We start from the raw sequence: 23,428 nt of genomic DNA, 5'->3' as shown, positions 1-23,428 counted from the left end.
TCTATCTATCTATCTATCTATCTATCTATCTATCTATCTATCTATCTATCTATCTATCTATCTATCTATCTATCTATCTATCTATCTATCTATCTGAATCAAGATGTGTATTTATGATATAAAATTTAGCAGGTGCAAAGTTATAAATGTTGAGCTCCATCTATCCCACTGTATGCAGTATTCCTTTTTGTATTTATGGCGGTCAATGTCAAAACCTGTGATTGGCTGCCCTTCAGAAACTTTGAGCGTGACTTGACAAAAAGGGAGGAAGGTAACTCGTTTAGCTTTAAACTAAAATGATCGCGCGTTCGAGTACTGCTATCTTTGACTTAGGCTATTTTTCCCAATTAAATACAAACAAAAGACACAAATCTAATTAAAATATAAGCGTGATATTCAAAATAAAAACAGCACAGTCAGCTAATGGCCTCCTCAAAACTGACTGCAGGCACAAACACATCAATTAAAGGCAGGATAAAATGCGCTCAAGAGGATGAAACCGCCTACGCTATAATTACGCGTGGCATGCCTTAGCATTTTTGCTGCGTTATCTTTAGCGATACAACAAAGGGAAGCGGTCAGACCTATCGATCTGATGTAAGTGCTCCTTCATAGCAGCAAAAATACTGTTTGCATTAATTAATTACAGCTAAAACATGCGATTCAGCGTTAAATAAGTGAAAGAAATGCCACTTTTCACTTCCTATAAGATTTTATGTCCTGTCATAGGAACTGCCGAAAAGCTTTTGATGTAAGAGTTTTGCGTGGGAGGTTGTTCATTTCATTGACAGCACGCTAAACAAAGACTAGCAGAGTTGCAGCACCTGGAATTAAGGATCGAGTCTAATATTTCTGTTAAAAATAGAAACTCAGAGTAAAGCAATGATGTGATATGTCTAATCTATTATTGCTTCTATTGGTGGAAACAGTGCTGTGGGGATTTATCATTAAGACCTGGCTTCATTTGCAGTTTATTTACACTTTTCTATCTGTGCAAGATGATCAGTTTACTGACATTCCACTCTTATTTAGAAAGGTCAGTTGGTGCTCACCAGTCAGCTTGGTTCCTTCCCATTTAATAGTTTCATGTGTGGCAGTCTTAAAGAAAGCCCTCAATGCCGTTCTGCTGTCATTCAAGATGGTGGACTTCGACGGAGGATGGAGGAGAAAGCTGATTTTTATTTATTTTATTTATTGAATAAAGCATGGACGCATGTTTTTTTGCATGCACAACAATGCAAACAACGGTCCTCCACTGAGCACGAAGAGGTCAGAAGTCTTACTTAAAGATAGGGATCTAAAACTAAGAGGCTAAAGGGTCATGCCCGAAAATATGTCCCTAAATCGACGATATTTAAACAAGTTAAGGTGTTTGACTTTTAATAGTTTCTTCCTGAAAACTTTTGTTTATGCCACATATGAGAAGTCAGACTCATGGGCACAGAACATTAAGAAATAAAGCCTGCCTCTGATAATAAACCTGCTTTGTTGTCTTTGGTGCTGTCAAGGTAAATAACGGAGAGTTGAAGACTTGTTGAGGTCTGAACTCTAAGGAGTGCCTTCAAGTGAACTCATTCTATATTTGTGCTCCAGTTCATCTTCGCTGAGAGCCAATTTTGTACCCGCTGGTAATTATTGATATTGACAGCAGGAGCAATGAACCTGAATGTCAGTGGTGCAGGCAGAACCGCGGGGGCGGCCAGCGGTGGAAGTCTGACCGCAGACATGTGCGTGCCAGACAGTGAAAACGATGTGGCTTCTGGTGTGAGCAGTCTGGCTTTTCAAATTAATGTGCTAACACAAGCTGACGCGCTCCCGTCACCTGCTTTGCTTTTGCAGCAGGACAGCACCTGGAATTATCTCCGCACCAACATTTCCTCGTCTTGTCTGCGACTTTTTACATATATATTTATATATATAAACGCCCAAACTCTTATGGATGTTTCGGCACTTGGCCTCTGAGTAGACAGTGATAAAGCAGATGTAAAATGTCTGGGACACATGCTTTTTGAAACGGGGTTTTGGGTATGGCCCTTGCGGGGACGCAACAGCTTGGTTCATTCACTGGGAGTTTGCATTTACGAGCTCGTCCATCATCTCTGAATGAGCAAACATTATTTTACTCTGCTCTACTTACCGTCTGCAGGTGCACTGCCGGCTAAGCCAGACAGACACACATACACAGAGGAGCAATACTTTTGCTTTACCACCCCATCTCCTATATCTCATTCATTTAGATATTCTGCATAACATGTTGTTTTTTTGTCCTACTGCCCTATTTACATTCCTTTAGAGTAAAGAAAAAGTTTACTACACCATAGCTAAAGTTAGCTAAAGCTTGGCTCACTTTCCTCTCCCTGAAAAAGTGATCTGAGTAAGTAAGTGAGCACTGCCCTTAACATTATGGATGTGGCAGCAAGGGCAAGGCCCAACAAGAGATATGTGGATAAGGGAGAAGAAAGTGAGAGACATAAACCGTTTGGCTAAAACTCAACTAGTCTCTGGAGGAGCATAGCGAATGAAGTGTGAGAAGAGAAGGTGAAAGTTTAGGGAGCCAAATTACACCGGCTGCCCCGGCTCCCCTGCTCTAACTCCCGCTGTTCTTTTCGCCTCCACTGGAGAAAAAGAAAGCTTCTCCTTAATGAGGAGCAGAGCTCACGCAACTCCTGCTTTCAATCACACTGGCAATTATTTTTTCCTCCCCCAAGCCAGCTGGGCTACCAAAACATTCAGAGGAATGGAAAATGATTTTGCTTCGGCTCCCACTTTCACTTCCTCTGTCTCCACTTCCCCTTCTCCTTGCACGTCCTTCACTGATGTGGCAGGTGGAGCCTCCTCTCTGAGCTTTGAAAGGGAATGAGGATGAGCGCAAATGCACAGAGGAGCCGTGACCGACCGCCCGTGAAGGTCCCGGCATCTGCTCTTTGCGCTTCCATCCTCATTCGCGACACCGCTTTTGTGTGAAAGTGTAACAGGACCAGCCGGGGCAAAAGGGGCAGGGACTTAGAGCTTCTTATGCCTGCTGTTCTCCCTGTTAGGTTAAAAATGAACCCTGAAAATGCTGGGGGTTCATACAGAATAAAACTTTACAATTATTTCAACTTCAACTTCATTACTTTTACAGTTAATGTCCACCAGATCTGGCTGCATTAAGCTGCATCTTTGTCTTAGCTGAGCAGAGCACCAGTTGCCATTCAAATGGCTCCATTCATCCGTCTTTATGAGCTTTTTACCCCAAAATGTTATAATTTCATAATAATTTTAGTAATTTTTTTTAGCCTGTCTCAGTTTCTTCTATCTTATCATCATGTTATTGTTATTAATCTCTGGCTCTGATCCACAGTCTGTCTTTTGTCCTGTTTCATTGAGTCTGGTTCTATTGGAGGTTTCTTCCTGTTAAAAGGGAGTTTTTCATTCCCACTGTCGCCAAGTGTTCATAGCAGGGTCATCTGATTGTTGGGGTGTACTCTGAATTATTGCAGAGTCTTTATCTTACAATATAAAGAACCTTGAAGTGACTGTTGTTTTAATTTGGTGCTGTATAAAGAAAGATTTTAAAAATGAAAAAGAAAAATCATGTAATCTGAGACTGACTCCATTCTTTGAGATGACAGGTCTGTCTTGAGGGACTCCATGTCATTGTGTCTCTACTAATGAATAAGCTTTATTGCAATTGGAGGACAAGAATCTATTTATTTTATTGGAAAATGATTTAATATTGTCGATTACAATTATCATTATTATTAGTACCCTAGCTAATGGAGCTTAAATAGAAATAAATGTTCATTTAGTTGTTAGTTATAAAAGTCATATGTTTGCCATTCATCCCCAAGTCATCCCCATGCTGCTGCTGTACTGATAAAAATAATTAACGATAATATTTGCGTTATTAACACAACTATAAACATTCAAAAAGAGTTAGCCACAAAGCAAATGTTGCCTTCTTAGAGGAGACCAAACTATTACAATTATTACCAACTAAACTTTTTAATTTAATTCAATTCAATTTATTATTATAGCACTAAATTGAAACAGTCACCTTGTTTATATTGGAAGTTAAAGACTCTACAATTATAAAAACCCCAACAATCACACAACCTCCTATGAGCAAGCACTTGGTGACAGTGGGAAGGAAAAACTCCCATTTAACAGGAAGAAACCCCCAGCAGACGCTCACAGAGGGGCAGCAATTTGCTGCGAATAGCTAGGGGTGAGAGCAGGTGAGAGGAGGGAGGCAGGACAAAAGATAAATGTCATCCTTATTCAAGTTAGAGTATACACTGCCTTAGTACTTAGTACAGCCCTCAATACAACCTCCATCTCAAACACGCTGTCTTAGTTAAGGATAGACATTGGAGGTTATGAGTTTTATCAGTGGCTACCGGGTTCTGAGGTCAATCAGTAGCTAAAGTACTACCCAAAAGCATTTGTTGGCACACTTAAAAGAGTAAAATACAGAAAATTAAAAGTATCTTAGAAAAGAGGCTGGATGATGCTCCACCCCTGAAACGTTTCCTGCATACACTACAAGAATGTAGCTCAGCTCGAATGCAGATCCACAATCCAGTGGACATTTAGCTTTAGGTTTACTTTAATGATTTTAAGTGCATCTAAAGGAGATCTAAAAACCCTGCTGAAATTTTGCCCAAGGGTCTGTCAAACAGGAGGGAAAAACTCTTAGAATTAACAGGACATAAACAATTCCCTGTCCAAAAACAACTCAAAGACCAAGTTTCCCTCTTTATTTACTCACCTTCCCTTACTCACCATCTCCTTTGTGGGAGGTGGCATTAAAAAGATTAGGATTTTGGCCTGGCAGTTGCTTTTGGACGTGGCCACACTCAAAAACATGAAGGCATACATTTTCGAGGTGGTCTTGTTTTGGGAAATACAGACAAAATAAGGGTCCTTGGTTGTCGGACTGATGGCAAAGAACCCCACAGCACAGCACTATGGGTATCCTGTGACCGTGTGGGTGAGGGCAGGTTGGGTTTGATTGGATATGTGACGTATGGTTCTGGAACAAAAAGTGCCTAAAGTTTCTCAGAACCTGGTGATCATGTGAGGGTGTCCTGAGTAAGCTGTGAGGTGGAAGGGATGCCGTGTCGGCTACTCTCATGAAAAGGAGGCCTGACAATGAATCTGAAAACAATACGAGGCACTGCTCTGGCTTTGATTCATTGGTGTAATGGCTGCTGGATCGCTTCTCAATGTATCTGAAGGCTCTGTCAGACATTTACAGCTGATTGGAATAGTGGGATAAGGAGTGAATTGATATGGATGGAAGTAAAGGATGAGATGTAGGGATTAAATTGGACTTAAAAGTTTGGAATGGGAATGGCTGTGAAGGGAAGAGCAGGACACGGGACGTAAAAGCAGCTACGATGCATTATAAAGGTCGGACGGAAATAAGTAACACAGTTATGGGGCAGGTGTTTGGGTGGATGCGGTGGCTGCTTTTATGCCCCTATCCTTCATGGTGAATGGTTCAGTAATAAACCTTGAGACTCAGCGTCTGCCGGAAAAAAATATGTCAACCGTCATTGTCAAGGACCGGATGTCCATTTTTGATACCCAGCAAACACTGAGTCTAAAAAAAAAAAGAAAAAAAAAAAGATTGTCAATATGAATAGTTACAGTCAAAAAAAGATTTAAGTGGAATTCCTGAATGCTCTGCTGTCCTGCTTAGAACATCAAAAGAGACAGGAAGCGACACAGTGGTGAGAAAAAGACAAAAACAGCGGAATTCGCATCAGATTTGAGAGCAGCGCAGAGGAACAGCAGAGCAAACTGAAAAGTCCAGAGGAGAAGAGGTAAATAAGAAACATGACATCGTTCAAAATGACAGGGCATGGTAACACCCACTCGTGCCAGCACTCTTTAACACACCCACACTGACACACATTGTGCTGGTTCACATAGTAGACCGACACACCTTTCTGAGTCATACTTGAGCAGGATGGACCAATTGAAATGGGGGACTGAATGGTGAATGCAAGCAATTGGACAGAGTGAGTGGAAGGCGGAATAACAGGGAAAACGGTGAGAACAAGATACAGGACGGATGGGAAGCTTTATAACAGCATAATGACTGCGTTTAACCCTTCTTCCTTTACCTGCATGTGTTTATGTTGAGAGCGACAATATGCACAACAGCAAGACCTTGATTTTAATGTCTTCACCCTTTCTTGGGCGAAGGCTGGACTTGATATTTGATGCCAACTTTTTGTCTTTGTCTACACTTTCAGCTAATATTTTGCGTTACAACCACTCATACAGCTGTAAATCACACAAAAAGGCATCTCTATAACAGATTTGCAATACTTGCTAAAGACTGATACATACTTTAAGACAAGCTCTAATCTACTTTTAAGAAAAGAAAGAAAAAGGTCCCATATGAAACGTCCGAGTAAGCTTTTACAACAACGCACTAAACATTGGCAGACTGTGATTCCACTTGTTTTATTAGGCAAAAAGCCAAAATTCTCGCATGTTCCTGAATCAACAAGAATGCTAAAATCCTTCAACACTCATAAATATGTGCGCAAAATCTGTTAAGGGAAAATAAGATTTAAGGTTCTCATTGACATTCCAATAGTTTGACTGAGGGATTATCAAGATTGTTACCATTAACGACAATCCATTTACTCTGTTTTAGTTTGCAAGAAACGTTTTTCTAATAGGTTTTGGTTCATGAAAACTTGACAAATTTAACATTAATGACCAATCAGTGACATTTCTATCAGCTTCACACAAACTTGCTAAGCTAATATACTAAACAAAGTTGGTGAAGATGGTATATGATACATATTATATTACACTGTATTTATGCTTTGAGTTAATCATCCTGATTACATCACTAAAAATCAAGGACCACACTGGGCTCTTTTTGGTGCAAAAAAAAATAAAAATTATTAGTGCTGTCAGAGTTAATCTCGTTAAAATGACATTAATGGCATAAACGCATTAACACGGCAAATCTCCGGTAGCGAGTTAACGCGGATCAACCCGTGAGTGGGGCTGCACGGCGCTAACGCGTTAACGAGCTAACCGTGCTAACGAGCTAACCGCGCTAACGCATTGACACCGTGCAGCCCCACGCACGGAATGATCTGCATTAACTCGCTAATGGAGATTTTCCGCCTCAATGCGGTTATGGCATTAACGTGGGGCTGCACAGCACTAACGCGTAAATGAGCTAACTGCGCTAATGCGTCGACACCGTGCAGCTCCACACACGGGGTGAACGGGGTGATCTGCGTTAACTTGCTAAAGGAGATTTGCCGCGTTAATGCAGTTATGGCGTTAACGTCATTTTAACGAGATTATGTAATTAAGTATTTTGGGGGGGGTTACAGCTGGCCTTATTGTATTGTAAGTATTTTGCAAGTTTCCTCCTTAGCACACACAATTTGGGGAGACAAATATTTAAATGAATCATAAATGAGTTTGCAGCAGGTAATTTACAGAAAAACTGTGTTAAAATAATAATGCAAGAAAAAAAAACAGCCAGAAGGATTTGTTATCAGATCAAGCACGTAATAACTGCAGATGGGTAACTCAAAGCTATGAGTGCTGTGCCAAGGCTAGCTCTACCCCGCAGCTCTTTACTGAGTCTTGACACTGAATATCTGTGCTGCTTTTGATAGACTGTACTGGCCTTTGCATTGTTAGCAGATCACCTGCAGAACTCAAGCAGTTATGCTAACTTGCCCCACTTAGTACAATAAATCAGAAAAGGTAGTGAATATTTTACCACCAAGTAGCCCATAACTACACAAAAGTGGAAAAATGTCACAAATATATTTCGTCAAATGATGTTGTTTGACCCGGACAAACATAACAATGAGCACGTGCAGCTCATGACACAGCTTTTGGCGTTCCAACTGAGTGTTTCTTCTTGACTACACCATACACACACAATGGTTAAGACACAGCTTTTAGTTATGGCCCTCTGCATAAATAACTCTGCCCAGGAGAAATAAGAAAGAAAAAAAAATGTGCCTCATGTCTCTTTCATCACTACATTCGGTGCAGCAGGGCAGCGCTACAATATTAGGCTGTCTGCCCACTCTGCTCCATGCTGCTCTCTTTTTGACATTTCTGCAGATGAAATATTCATGGAGAAAGTTTCCAACATGAAACATTCATAGTGAGTGTTGTTGGTGCATCCCCCCCCCGCAGCTCCCACAAATTACTTACAGCTTTTCAGTCAACCTATGTAATTACAACATGCTCTGTCAGAATAGTTGAAGCATTTATTAAAGTTAAAACGCTGCCTTCTGTGCAAATGAATGAACTTCATTAGTCATTCGATGCTTTTTGATTTTTGAGTCTGCATTCTCGCTTTTTTCAGTACATATCAATCATCCCTCATTCACACCACCACAAGCAGAGATTAATGAATATATGCAATATTGCACCAAAACAAATTAGCTTCATTCACTGCATCCTGGATAAGGTAACTTCAAAACATATTATTACAGTTTAGGTTACTGTTCTAGGTAACACAGCGTCCAGTTGCTGCTAACCGCCAAAAGTTATGAAAGATTCATCGCATTTAACACTTCACTAAACACTGCTACTTACACCTTGTGGCATCAAACTTTTACACCCCTGGGATTTCTTGCCAAGATATATAACTGTCTCTCACTTCCTTCCCCCACATCCTGCTCCCCTCTGAGACTTTTTTTTGTTGCCTCTCTTCCTTCTCCCATTCACCCTCTCCCTAAAGTGCTGCAGTTATTAATTACATTTCTACAGCGATGGAATAGAAAGAAAGAAAGAGGGGCGATGTGAAACTTCTGTTCGATTCATCTCTGTTAGTGCTGACCCAGATACAGCTATGGATTGGCACCGGCTGGCTTTGTGTGGCTCCTTGTGTATATGTGTATGCGCGCCAAGCTAATAGATGAAGAAAGCTATTCATGGAATGTCAAGCTGCTTTGTGTACCCACGCTAATGTTTTTTGGATGTCACAGTGTATGTTTTTGGTGCCAGGGGAACCAACGTGAGAGGGGATGATCCCATTATCCTTGTGTTCTTGTTAACTGCTGGACGTGTGTCGACAGCAAAGATTAGCAGCGTGGCATAAGAATAAACTATCCAACTTAAGATGGTGAAGTTTTATAACTCGACATGAAGAATACACCAGTCATATTGTCCACATCAACCGCCTGCGCAGTTATCTGCAGCGCTGTGGGCACACTTTTTGCAAATAGAGAAACCGTTATATATGTGGGGAAGCAATGAAGCCCTGTCAAGTTTTCCCTTGAGTTTAAAAACTTCCTCTGTGTGAAGCTAAGCAAAATGTGTCTTTATAGTTGGTGTCAGAAGTTTAAAAAGCTGGAAAACTTTGTGAACCTCGATATACATTTACATGCATTTGGAGCTCAGTGAAAAAAAGCCTAAGAACTCAGTAGAGCAGCGGTCCCCAACTTTTTTTGCGCCACGTACTGGTTTATGTCTGACAATAAAGACACCGGCCTTTAAGGTGTCACGGATAAATACAACAGAATACAACCAGTACCGGTACAAAAAAAAGAAGATTTATTTATAACACACAGGAAAAGACCCACGGAAAGCGAGTTAACGATAAAAACGCTAAAAAAAATAACAATAACGATTGGTCCGGTACCAAATGACTCACGGACCGGTACCGCTCCATGGCCCAGGGTTTAGGGACCGCTGCAGTAGAGCATACTAATTGTTTTTTTTTATCACTTATTAGTATGTGACTTGAATTTATAAAAAATAAATAAACATGAAATTCATTAATCTACATGGGGAAATATGAGCTTATTATAGGAATGTACGAGTGTTCACTATCCCGTCATTAAGCGATGACGTGATGAACCCTGCTTACGGGCCCAAACTACCCTGCGTTTAATAAGGCTGTTGTGCTTTTAACATGTTTTAATACTTTGTATCTTGTTCTATTTAATCTCAAAAAGCCCCTAAAAACAGTCAGTGATCACTGTGGGCCTCTCTCGGTTTTTATTACCGCTGTTCATTTTAAAGCTCAGTTATTAAAACCCTACGATGTAACTATAGCCCAGCGCATGCAGCAGTATATTAATGATTAACCTTGTATTGTGGATGCATTATCTCAGTTGTTCTCCTGACTAAAGTTCGGTCCGTTTACAGCATCCTGCCATGTGATTGCATTTGTCCTTAACCATCGGGAACGTTAACTTTTATCGAGTGGAAAAAAGTTAGCGTTCATCCTCCAGTTTCACTGTTTATATTATGTTTCTTGTCTCCATTTATGTTGGAAGTGATAGCAGAGCTGTACGTCTTAATTTGTTTCATAAATCCCTCAGTCAGAACATGGTGTGCTTCATTTAGATGGAAACTAGCGAGCTTACTTCCTGCTAACTTCTAACTCTGTTAAATTTAATAAATTCCGTTTTCATGGATGCCTGGATGTTAAACTTAATTGTTACACCTGGTAGAGCAGAACGCTGATCATTTTATTAAAGATGATGGAATTTAGACAGTTTTTCAACTCAGTTATCCCGCAGTGATCTTTTGACTTTGGGACCTGCAGTGGAGTTTGGGCCCAGACATAGCTAATGACGTCAGATTTAAAGACTGGATAAGGACAAAACTACTGGGCCATCAACACATCACACCCACAGGAGCTGCTTAACCATGGAAAACCATGCAGTGAAGCTCCTGTTTTTATGCTGATGTTAACACAGTTGATTGAGGAACAACAAGGTTATTATGGTTAAGTAACACAAAACTAAAAATTACAACTAGATATGAACTTTTTTTTTCGTTAACTAAAATAAAAACTAGATTTACTAAGGCAATCTGCTGCTAATGACATTGCATTTAGTTCACAGGATATATTAATAATAATATTAATCTGCCATGTTCCACAACACAAAGGTTAGTGGATAAACAGCATGAAAGTGTTGTTGTTGGGCTCAGAGTAGGAGGCTGATTTACAGAAAAGTATCAGCTGGCAATCAGCTCTTAAATATGCCAGTTTCCACAGCAACGTGAGACCACCAACAGAGATGGAAATGGCTCAAAACATATGTGGTCAGTGTTAAAATCATGCAATCCTATATCAAAAAGATAAAGTTGCAAAAAGGGACAGCTGTTAAACCTAACAGATAAACAGCAGAGAGTCAATGTGAAGGTATACAGATAGCCATGTTTGTGTGCGACTGTTTGCAGTATTCTGGGTTTATATTACGCTGTTCTGCACTTGTATTTCTTGATCAGCTCACTGTTTGGGGTGAGATGTGATGACAAGTGTGTTATGATAGAGTGAATTCATGTGGGGGCTGACCCAGCCAGAGCTGCTTGGGATACAGCGCGATCTGTTCGCCGTGTTTGGGAAGCCGAGGGCCATCTGTTAACACGACAGAACCATGGTTCCCTCAGACTTGACTTATAGCCGGAGTATGGTGTGCGCACACACACACACACGAATGCACAAACACATGCACATTAAAAGTACGACTTTAAATTCTAGTCATAAACAGTTAGCATGTCATCACCTTACAAATTCACAACACATTCACCTTCAAATATTCAAATATACTGCAGCTTTCAAAGCTTTTCTCTAAACCGTGCCCGTTACTTTCCTCTCTGCTCCCAATTACAACTTTTATTCTCTGTTTAGCCTTTTGGTCCATATTATGTGTATGTAAACACACTCAAATAATGATAGAAGCAGATACTACAACAGAACAAGAAAATTATTGTTTTATTAAAGATATCCGTGTTTTACAAACTTACTGTGGATTTTACAATGATGCCTCTATAAGGATACATCTCTTTTTTTCATTACTCTTATTTCAGCCATCATTACAGTTTGGTACATCACTTTTATATCACTTTAATTAATATTTTTTCAAGATGTCCAAGACTTTTAGCACCTCTGGTATCAGTTTAAACATCCTGTTTTAAAAGCCACCCGAAAGCCATGACAACAATACCCCATCATCCTTAAGACTGAGGGGTAAAAACTAGGGGTTCGTATCGATATTGAACCGTTCGATACAGTGCTTTCGGTTCGGTACGCATATGTATCGAACAATACAAAATTTTTAATTTATTTTATCAACTTTTCTTCTGACGATGCTGTCTGTGTTGAGAGCTCAGTGGATCTGCGTTCGACTACTCCACCTAGGCTGCACTGTCGAGCGCAGATCCACTGAGCGCAGCTCAAGCTAGCAAGACAGGAGCTAAGCTCGTTGCAACATGGCAAACTGAACCTCCCCCACCCTCATTCAGATCTGGCCTTTGGAACTATTTTGGTTTTCATGTGACGTATGACCCTGAAGGTAAGCGCGTCATGGACAAAAGTAAAACAGTATGTCGGATGTGCCACATAATGCTCAATTACATGGGTGGGAACTAGTGTGTTAGCGCAGTTAGCTCGTTAACGTGTTGCAGCCCCATGGACGGGGCGATCCACGGTAGCTCATTAACAGAGATTTGCCGTGTTGTGGCGTTAATGTCATTTTAACGAGATTAACGCTGACAGCACTAATGGAAACACAACGAATGTGACTGCACATTTACGCCGACATCATCCTAGTGCAGAGACAAGTGGAAGCAAACAAAAACAATAAGCACGCATGCTACAAACTTTACCCGAGTCATTTAGACAGCCGTTAGCACATGATTCTCCTTATGGGGACCTGATACGTTTAATATGCTGCTGAGAATATAGCCCAGAAGAAGTGTATAGTATAGCTTTTATTTTGGAAAGAGACATTTCTCTGTAATAAACTCTCTTTTCCAAAGATGAGTGATTTCTCGATCAGATAGATTTATTTTTTACTATTATTTTGTTGTTTCAGCAACATTACATTTAAAAACTGTACATTTTGAGTTAAAATATATATTTATAATTTTAATAAATGACAAATTAAAAAAGCATGAACATTTTTTTGTATCGAAAAAATATCAAACCGTGACACCAAAGTATCGAACCGAACCGAACCGTGAATTTTGTGTATCGTTGCACCCCTAGTAAAAACGTCATCAAACTTCATCTAAGAGGAAGCGAATGTCTTGGGCTTTGTTTCATAGTTTCTGTTCTAATTGTTTAGCTTTTACTTTGTAACTCTATGATTTGGTTTGACCGCTTCCTCACAACTTCTGTGCAGTATAAGAAGGTAGCGTTTTGGTTCCTCTGTATAAAATATACATGTATACAACTGTATTACAGCAGTATTTTTGGTAGCTCTATAATATGTACAGTGGTAATGTAGCTGGCTACTTCGAAGTATGGAATACAGATAACGAGCAGATCTGCAGAATTAACCAAGCAGTGCAGTGAAATTATGCTGATTTCCTTTGCAACCCTACAATTTTTTGAAAGTAGAATTCCTCTCAGTTTTAGACTTTCTACACTAATTTGACAACACGATGGGGTCTGGGAACTTGGGCCTTTCTTCTCAGGTCCACAAGCTTCAAATTGTTACTGTAAAAGACATTATAGAGTTTTTTATAGAGTAACTGTGACTACATTTAATACTATGGCTGCATAATCACAGCCAACAGCCTATAGACTCAGGCATCAACACTAAGAGCATCATTACCCTGATGCAAGCCGCTGTGTGTCAAAAGATCCAGAACGCTATCACTGTGGTAGCTCCTCGAGAGGGAGGAAGCAGCACGCAGCTATATTTACAATTTGCTGCATACACCATGCAGTGCACTGTAGCTTCACTTGATGTGTCTGCCACAGCCAGCTGACTGTGACTCAACACAACAAGTCAACTCCAACAACAGGGCAGAGTTTCAAATTTAGCCTTAGGTGTTTCTGCGCTCGCTCTCTGCATGTCACAATGCATCGCCACTTCTTCTTCAGCGTGCACCTGTCTGTGCTTACATCACTGCATTATTACAGCCTGATACAGTGTTTGTGTAACTCTGCCACCTCCTCCACCCACGTACATATCTTCTCCTCCTCCCTGCATCATCAGTGGAAATCTTAATGCACCTCAGTGTGGAGTGTGCTGGACACCTCAAATACACATACGCAGTTTTTCTGTGGGACTTTTGTGTTTGTGTCAGTACTGTAATTACCTTTTGGGTAAAACTACCTAAATGTTACAAGACACTGAGGCAAAAAAGGATCAACAGAGAGGCTGTGGGGGTCAGACATTCATCCACACTGAGAGGAGGGAAGGGGGGGGGGGATTTGAGGATGAGATAGCTGCTCCTGCATATTTCACAACCTGTTTTACAGCCATCTGCTCCCCGACACACTCATATGCACACAAGAATATGAAGCAACACAGCCGGGTCTACCTTCCAGGAACGTGCCACAAATTAACAGACACCACTCCCGCTTACCTGCTGTAAGTAAACCGAGGCAATGATGGGACCATCGGGATATAGCTAAGCCTACTCACACAAACTCTCATTCACGAGCTTCCATCTTTCATAACAATACCTTTAACAGATTTCCATGGAAACTACTTGTGACAATTCAGGCAGTGGTCACACCGCCCCAGGATGACCTTTTATGCCCAACAAGAGGCAGCTGCTGTGAACAAACCTGCTGTGGTCTCAGCTAATCACAACTCATACCGATGCGACCTTTGCACACAGTGTTTCCTAGTGAATCGGACATTCTTTTATTCTATTTGAGATCATGATTTAATACCGATGCACACGTAATAAAGTAGAAATAGACCAAAGGAACTGTTTAAACCCTTGAGCGAAACAAGCTGGAGCTGATTTCAGTTTAATAATATAGCAACATCTACACATTCTGATTCTGGATGTCCTAAATGAAGATTTCTAAACTAAGCAAAGATTCAGGGACCAAATAACAGGAATTTCTTGATTGAATCTCTGTGGCCTTTTAATAGAGGCTGGTAAGCCTTAATAGATAATTTTACCTGTACCTTTTTGGTACCAATCTATAGTGACAGCAGTGAGCTGAAGTTACAAGACACAACGCAAGAGAGAGAAATCCAACACATTATTAAAGTTTAACGAATAATTCTGAGTAATCAAAACTGGTCTTTAGCTTCTTTCCTATTGGTTTTGATAGGTCAGTAACTTTTTTGGTCAGTACCGAATACGTTTGCCAGAACTTGTTACTAAATGGTAAACGGTGTAAAACAAAAAAGGATCGGTATTATCATCTAGTGTTGTCGCAGCTTGCGGTACTAGAATTTCAAACTTGATGCTGAAATACTCAGTGCAGGTTTTGATACCAGCGGGGGAAACTGAGAAAATTAAAAGACTTTTTTATTAAACATCAAGATTAGAAAACTTCATGCCCTGTTTATTTGATGTGCTTACTACGGAGCCCTGCAAGGGACATCTCGCAAAAGTCCATCTTTTTCTTTTTTTCTTTCTCCAACGTCCCTTGCAGGGCTTCACTAAATTCAGTAGGCTGATTTGAAAGTCAAAGTAATAGAAATGTTGCACAGAGCTATTTAAAACTATTTTTCTTACTGCCATTGTTTGTATTGACAATACATTGGCATACAGGGAATGATATATGACCTCTCCTCAAGGTCAATTAAGGTCAAACCTTCATTAAAATGTCTTTTATCTTTAAAATTCTGCTTAAAATCCAGCTGCCTTTGTTTGTATTGGCAAAATGTAGGAAAAGATCTGGTATATGGGGATTCTTAACATCACATTATAGTTTACAGCTAAGATCAGGTCACATTTGACCTCTGACCTCACTTTTACATTTCACATCTACCTTTCTTTCAAGTCGACCCCAAAATGTGTTCTAAATAAAGTATGAAGAGAAAGAGAATGAGCTGCCTAGTTAGAAATATACTGTTGATATATTATATCAAGCTCAAGTTATTCATGTTGTCACAGTCCGGGGTTGTATGACCCAGCGCTTTGTGTTTTCTTGTATTTTGATATTCATTGTTTATAGTTAGTACTTTTAGATCCTGGGTTCCTTAGTTGTAGTTATTCATTGTTTAGCAGGTTTCCTTTGGGTCATCTTCCGATGTGTTACAGTTCCCCTTGTGGTTTATTGTGTCTTATCTGTCATGTTTCTGGTCTGCCTGGTTAATGCTGTCATGCCTGTGTCTTGTCATGTTTTCCTGTTTATTTTGAAAGTCCAGTTTCCATGTCTTTGTGTTTTAGTTTACATTTCCTGTGCATCATTATGTTCATCCTAGTCAGCTGTGTCTCCACTTCCCCTGATCACCTCATGTGTGTATTTAAGTCATGTGTCTCTTACTATTCATTGTCAGGACGTCTGCCAATTTCCCTCATATCATCTAGTCCCAGTCACAGTCTGAGTCATACTCATAGTTTTACCTTTTGTTATCATAGTCAGTTATAGTTTCTCATAGTTATTCTTGGTGTTTCATAGTTTCATGTTTTCAGCTGAAAACATGAAACTATGAAACACCAAGACACTGGAGGAAGGAGCTGGTTTGCCTTCTGTTTGCAAACCAGCTCCTTCCTCCAGTGTCTGCTTTCGGGTCCGCTCTAACAAACACACCGGCACAGCTCGCCGTGACACATGTCCAGTTATTTACAAATCAGTACCTATTATCCGTGACCTACTCCTACATAATGCTGGTGTCATCAAAGTAAGCATCTGTCACGCTACGCTTATCTGAGTTTAGCTGCACTAAACCAAGAAAACAAAAGATTGCTGAGATCTCAAAGTCAAAGTAGAGCTGCTTATAGATTCTTGGCCGGTTTTACTAACTTCATGACTCCACTTACCAGCTGATCACTTTCATTCAGAGTGAAATATCGAACAAAGTGTTTACAGTCTTGTTTGAATCAAAGATGATGAATGACTAGTGAGTGTGGTAGCGACTTTTCATCCAGAGCCACCGACAGCTCAATTTTACTTACTTAAACTTCTATGTTAACGTTTGTTTACTATAGTGATGTCAAGAAGTTTCCTCCAGTACCACCTTGAGGTTTGTATTTTAATCAAACAGTAAACTAAATAATATAAATACTGCGTTTATCGAATCTACGTATGTTAGCATGCTGACAATAAGAGTTAGCTTAAAGCACAGCTATGCTAAAGTATACTTCTATGCCCATTACAACATTTATGTTCTCAGTTTGTAACACTTTCTTCTAAAAATGTCACCATGCTTTCAAATGACAAAATGGCTTTGGTGCTGAGAAAAAATATTATTGTAACTAAAAGAAAAGAGCATCATAAGCATATACTGAGAGAATTACACCACGTCTGTCTGGAAAACACTAAAGGAAACTCTGGAATTCTTATGTGGAAACCTCTTTTTCCCTTCTCTCCCTCTTGCCACCTGAGTTTCCCTGCTAATTAAATTTTACACCAAAGTCTTCCTTTCTTGTGGTGTTGGTGGTGCAGCAGCAGCGGTGCGGTGCTGTGAACAGTGGATGGATCACGAGCGGTGTGGAAGAGCTGTGAAAGACAAAGGCACGACAGAGAAAACAGGTAACAGCATGTCCAGCGGACTGAGAGCTGATGGGAGAGAGGCAGGGGGGCGGGGACGCAAGATGGGGCCCTACCTCCCGTGATCATTGAACTTATTAACCCTAGCCACCGTTAATGGGTGGTCGTGGTCGGTGGCGGTGTGGGGTTTTAAAAAGGGACACACAGAACATGCTGGAAACTCTGTACCTTTCAGTGTGCCGTCAGAGAGGGCCCAACTCACCCCCGGAACCAATAAATCTAGAGGAATGAGAGCGTGTTAGTCAGGCAGAGGCCGAAGAAAGCGAGAAAGGAAAGATGGCTGAAAGTTAGAGACAGAAGAGAGTCAAAGAGATAGAAAGAGGGAAAGAGGGATGGAGTAAGGCTTAGAAGGTAGCGATGAAAGGTTAAGCTGGTTTGTGTGCCTATGGTTATTTTCGTCTTTCCAGAGATTCTGAGTCCAGTTCTTTGGATGAAAAACGTTCACATGTAACAAACCAAAGGTTTCAAAAACACCCGCTTTACAAATTGTCGAGTTACAACTGCAACTGTTATGAGCAACTTTTCATTTTCGTATTGCCGTTTTACTAAGGAATCAACTGCCCTTTAGCCACCCTAAAGACCAAAACAAAAAAGCATCCTGGCAAAAAATACTGAGCCAGAAATTAAGAAGAGAACCGTTTCAATGGAAAAAAAAACAGAGAAGGAGAAAAAAAAAAGCAGGGAAAGAAACTCAGAGATGTAGAAGAAGACGAGTTAAAAGGGCCTCTTGACATATACTGTGTGTACACGTAGACTGTGTGTGACAGGGTCGGGGGTGAATTTCTTGATTGGATGAGATAGCCTTGGCGGACACCTCCTGTAAAAGCAAGATCAATTTCCATCTGTATTTCTCAAGAGCTCGACGGAAACATTCCGGTTATCAAATAAAATTATATATATATAAAAGAAATGAAAAGGTTTGGGGTTTTTGCCTTTTGGCTTTAAAAAAAAAGTGTCCACTGCTCCTTGTACAAAATATAGACATATATATAAAAAAGTGCCTTTGGAATAGGTTCGGCAAAATACTGTACAGGCATGAGTATAGGCCTCAAATTCCCAAGAAGGGTAATGCTAGCAGAAGCTAGCACTGTTTTGTGGGGTGTAGGAGGCAGTGGAAAGTATTAAAATAGGTAAAAAGAAAAAAAAAAGCAGTTTGTCATCAACTCCTATACAGCCGGAGGTGAGGGTGGGACAGGCGTGAAATTAGCTCTAACTCCTTCGCAAATCTCACAAGCTACAGGTGAAACTCTTCCTCCTTTTCTTCCAGATTTTGGTCTATCCCTGCTCCTCCGGCTGTACTAAACCGCATGCAGAAGAGAGGAAGGGAGGGGGGGTCATCTCCTTTTCGGGCCACGGTGATGAAATCATTGACTCCCCCTCCCTCTAGCTCTGTATACCCACCACCATGCAAGCCCCATCTGTCAGCACTCACTGGGCATGCTCCAAGGGGCCATCCCAAGCACGGTGTCTACGGTAGACCAGGCAAGTTAAGGGAGGAGGGAAAGGGTGGCGGCTAACTCCAGCGGTCATCAGTCCTAATTCTGCGAGCCTGCCGATTGTGGGAGCTTTTCTTAACATCCAGCTTGATTAATTATTACTGGGGTCGAAGAAAAGCCTCCACAGCCTGCAGCAGACTCTACAGAGCCAGAGCAGGTGACCACCAGACTGGATTAAGAATTCTTTCCATTTTACTCACGGTAAAAGGGAAAGAGGATGGTCGAAGGAAAGGGAGTTCTACCGCAGAGTAGCAACTATATTTGATACTAGCTCACTAATTGCGTTTTTCCGTATTCGGCCAAATCAAATTAAAAAGCAAAAAGGAAAAAAAAAGGCTCAAGCTCGAATCAAGCAGGACTCAGAAAGATGTGGAAAGACTACCGACCAGCCAGCTCCTTCTCCTTACTCCGTCTCTTTTTCTCCATGCGTTTCAGTCTCTTCTCCTCCCTGCGTTTGGCCTCCTCGGCTTCCTGGTGGCGCCGGCATTTATGGAAGTTCTCCACCACCACGCCTACAAACATGTTGAGCACGAAGAAGGCGACGATCAGGAGGAAGGAGATGAAGTAGAGCAACATCCATGGGTTGTAGTTCATTATGGGCTGAAAAACAACAGAAAAATCAGGAAGGACGTTAATTCAGGCTGGCTGCAAACCCGGGTCAGACACAATCAGGTTAGATCAGCTGATGTTGATGCTCGCCCACGTCAGCTGATGGCCCAGGTAATGTCCTTCCACACATCGAACTAGCAAAGCTGCTTTACCTTACTCACAAGTGCTTTGTAGCTGCAACCTGCTTTGCAACCTCCTCCTTTCATACTGTATCTGACGTCTTCAGTGTCTTATTCTATTGTCATTGCTGCCTGCTCTGTTCTGTGCAGGGCTCTTGCTGCAGACGGAAACATCAATCTTCTTTTAGCTCTATGTGGAGGATTTTTTTTTTACATTAAGAAGTCTTCATCACTCATTCTAAGTAATGACTGCCTGCCAGGTACGGCTGTATTAGACGAAATCCAGAAATTATATTGAACAGCCAAGGGACTTGCCAACATTTTGTGTGCGCAATTTAACATTTACCTGTTGGTCAACTCCCACAGCATCAAGCCCATCGTACATAATGTCGACCCATCCATCTTTTGACGCCAGCACAAAGAGAGACATCAAGGCCTGAGAAAGGATGACAGGGTTGAAACGTAAACACGGACTAAAGTTAAAAACAGTTGAAAAACGTGATCAGCATCATCAGTTTTTTTTATTCATGCGTCTGTCCATCAGGAATCTTGACATTTCGAATGTCTTACTTGTCCTAGGTTGTCAAAGTTGTACTTGTGTCTGACCCACTTATAGCTGGCTTGCAAGCAGTCTGACTTATTGGTGATGTTCCTTACATCCTCTCCTTGACAAATGAAGAATTTTCCCTTGAAAAGCTGAGGAGAAAACACACACACACACACATACATTTGAACCACCACAAAAACACTGTTAAGTTTGTATGGCTTATAGGTGACCCTGCTGTGATTGGAGTCCAGGTTTTGAAAGCTTTAGTTCAACCCTGAGAGTATGTGTTTCATATTACACGATTTAGGGTGATATGGGACTTTGCCAAAGTGTGTATGCTCTTTACTGAAGCTATAAAAAGCTCCAAAAGCACATCGACACTGAGCGACAACATATGGATCGGTAGCGTTGGGAACACTGGAGGTTGAATTCTGCACTTCATGAGTGAATATTCCAACTGCTGCCTCATGGTGTCATAACAGCCATTAACCCTTTATGACCTTACTTTACTTGGACAGATGGTTAAAGGACATTAATGTCCTGACGGCAGACAGACAGGAGTTGGAACTACACCAAGGCCACAGAGCTTGTTGGTATGGATTGGTCCTTGGGCTGTTAGCCATTAAAACTCATTGCGGCCACATAAGCATACATAAGCGTCCAGGCCTATGAGTTATAAGTCGGACAGTGCATAAAAAAAATAGCTGTTTTTCTGATAGCCCTTCCAGATGTACATACACCCAAGGTGGTTCGGGATAGGGTGGAGACCTGCGCGAGCATTCAATCACATGTCAAATTGCTCAAGCAGGCTTACAGAGTCTTCTCATTAGGTCTGTGCGTATACTCTCCATTTCCCCCTCCCCTCTCACCTGTACTCCCAGGATGCCAAAGATAATGAAGAAGGCACAGCAGATGACCACGATGTTGCCGATGGGCTTCAGGGATGACATCAGGGTCTCTACCACCAGCTTCAGGCCCGGGGCTCTGCTGATCACGCTGGAACATGGCACACAATGAGGCATTAGTGCACTATGTGTGTGTGGGGGTTTGTGCAGGACACTCTTAGGTCAGTTACTGTGCAGCTCACACCAGATGGAGAATGGATGCCTGCAGCGATCCAACCCGCAACCTCATCACGCCCCCTACCCCCCAGGCCTTCACTTCAGGCACTTTTAGACACGCACGCAGCCCCTCCCTCCATCGCAGTTTGTTTATTTGCTGTGTCTCTCATTTGCTCCCTCTTTTCTTTTCTTTAAAAACACATCTCTTTGCTTATTGCAGTCAAAGAAACAGAGTCTTCTAATTAAGCCACTGGACTGATGAGGATGGTTCATTAGCACCAGCAGGGCACCTGGCACTGCACTGCACAGCAGCTGTGCTTCTCCGACAGGGAGAAACTCAATACACAGATACTACATGGAACCTAACGGGTAACGCACTCGCCTGCACGGGCTTTCTCTTCAAGCAAGCACTAAACATATGAGGTGATCAGGTGATTAAAAAACAAACTGCCACACAGTTTCTCAGCAGCCAAGGCCGCTGAGGCGATAATCTTCTCTGCCACTGTCTATTTGTCTTTGTCTACACTGTATGTTTTTCTCCAGGCTGACAATTGAGTGATAGAACAGTCGATAGCACATTAAGAGAAGACATGAGATAATAAGGAGCCAAGACTGACGAAGGTCGCAGTGATCAATAGCCCTGATCAGAGAATTACAAGTCAGTGGCTGCCCTTTTTTTCCTGCTTGCACTTCACTGCTTTTTGCTATTTTAACTATTTGTTTATTGAATGTTTTAACCATTTGTGTGTGTATGTGCCATTTGGTATAAAGTTAGGGAAGACAGGTGTAGCTATTAGATGTGGTATAAGGCTTAACCTCAGCTACTTCACTAAACTGAACTTCTCCATTCGTTTTCTATTATCAGCGCCTCTTGGAGTATATTTCTAATCTGACAAAATAAAAAGGCATGCTTTGTATTAAAGACTACCCAGCAGGCTTGTGCTTCATTTTCACCGAGTTAAACAGTATATCTGTGAGTTACAACTATAAAGATTATGGCTATAGCATGCTAAAGAAACTAGTTTGCATTAGCACCTTTGTGCTCCACACTGTAGTCTAAACATGGCTGCGTCTGGATGCAAATAAACAAACATGGCAACAACCAAATGTTGAAGCTTCAACATGTGAGTACAGAAACCAATCAATGTCACAACCTCAAAACATGTCAGAGGAGATTGCTTTAATCAGCGTAGACATATTTATTGCCAGTATTCACTGCAGATTCTTTCTTCAGGCAAACAGGAAATGGGACGTGTTGTCTAAAAAAGGTTAATCTAGCAGAGCGAGGGACCTCAAATCTGAGAATCTCTTTAAGAATCTCTTTGCAGTGTTTGAATTTTTACATGTTATTGGCTATAATTTTGCATCTAGGGCAAAAATTTGAAATTGATTTATTTGTCTTTGGTGTCTTTCTGGTGTAAATAGACGCTGTTGTTAAAAGTGAAAAACCTTGTGGTGGCTGGTAGTGCTCCCTCACATTGTGGTTTCCACTCACCATCTTCAAAAGAACACCCCAGGTCCTGTTCACATTTGGTCTTAATATTTAGTGGTTCAGTCTCTGTGAGAGTCCAAAATACTGTAATGTGCTCAGGACCAAAGTGGCTCCAATGTGTTTGACTCACTGCCATAATAGGCTGAGGCTCCACATCTGGCCTATAGAGGGCACTAGTACTCAAGGAGTGCAACTGTGAATGTCTCCAGGGAGTCATTCTCCTGTTCTTTGACAGCATGTTTGCATTCAGTCCCTTGGCAATGAGACTGATCAAAGTCCAGTTTCTGTCTGTAGTCATTTCTGGTAAAAAAAAAAAAAAAAAAGACCAAATGACGTCCAGGTTTTACTCATATTTCTTTTCATAGTGGATTTTAAAGCATTTGATTAAACTTATTCCATTTACCTACTTAAATTTACCAAGTGACTTTATTAACTTTTTACTACAGTTTTACTAAACTGAATAGGACACAGAGCAATGCTTGGTTTCCACCAGAAAAGTTGTTAAGAGTCATTGCTTTTCAGGAGTTAACAGACTAGCATCCACCCAACAATACTGCATGCTGTGTGGCAGCTGTGTGTCATGTAGCTTCAGCTCTAACTGCGCAGTGCTTTAGACACACTGCTGCTGCTGGTGCCAGGAGAGAGATGGACTGTGGGGAAACGGTTTAGCCCTCAG

General features: G+C 41.2%; 1 protein-coding gene across 13 annotated transcripts in view; it reads right to left on the bottom strand.

Annotated features, from left to right (window-relative positions):
- The window catches only part of cacna1g (calcium channel, voltage-dependent, T type, alpha 1G subunit), a 207,837-nt gene that overhangs the window by 33,445 nt on the left and 150,964 nt on the right, over window positions 1-23,428 (bottom strand). For 8 of the 13 annotated variants that reach the window (XM_005934426.3, XM_042225741.1, XM_042225742.1 and 5 more), the window contains 5 exons: window positions 21,069-21,195; window positions 20,223-20,348; window positions 19,999-20,088; window positions 19,332-19,524; window positions 17,597-17,647 (listed from right to left, as the gene is read on the bottom strand). In XM_005934426.3, the coding sequence (XP_005934488.3) occupies window positions 17,597-17,647; window positions 19,332-19,524; window positions 19,999-20,088; window positions 20,223-20,348; window positions 21,069-21,195 (587 nt within the window). Of the gene's footprint in view, window positions 1-17,596; window positions 17,648-19,310; window positions 19,525-19,998; window positions 20,089-20,222; window positions 20,349-21,068; window positions 21,196-23,428 lie in introns of all 13 variants that reach the window. The other 5 variants (XM_042225737.1, XM_014337482.2, XM_014337484.2 and 2 more) reach the window with 2 other exon arrangements.

Source organism: Haplochromis burtoni, unplaced genomic scaffold (assembly GCF_018398535.1).
Source record: "Haplochromis burtoni strain Fernald_Lab_line unplaced genomic scaffold, NCSU_Asbu1 Contig_180, whole genome shotgun sequence".
In the NCBI taxonomy this organism is placed as follows: Eukaryota; Metazoa; Chordata; class Actinopteri; order Cichliformes; family Cichlidae; genus Haplochromis; species Haplochromis burtoni.
The sequence above is the reverse complement of the archived record's forward strand: the minus strand, read 5'-3'. Positions and strand labels throughout refer to the sequence as shown.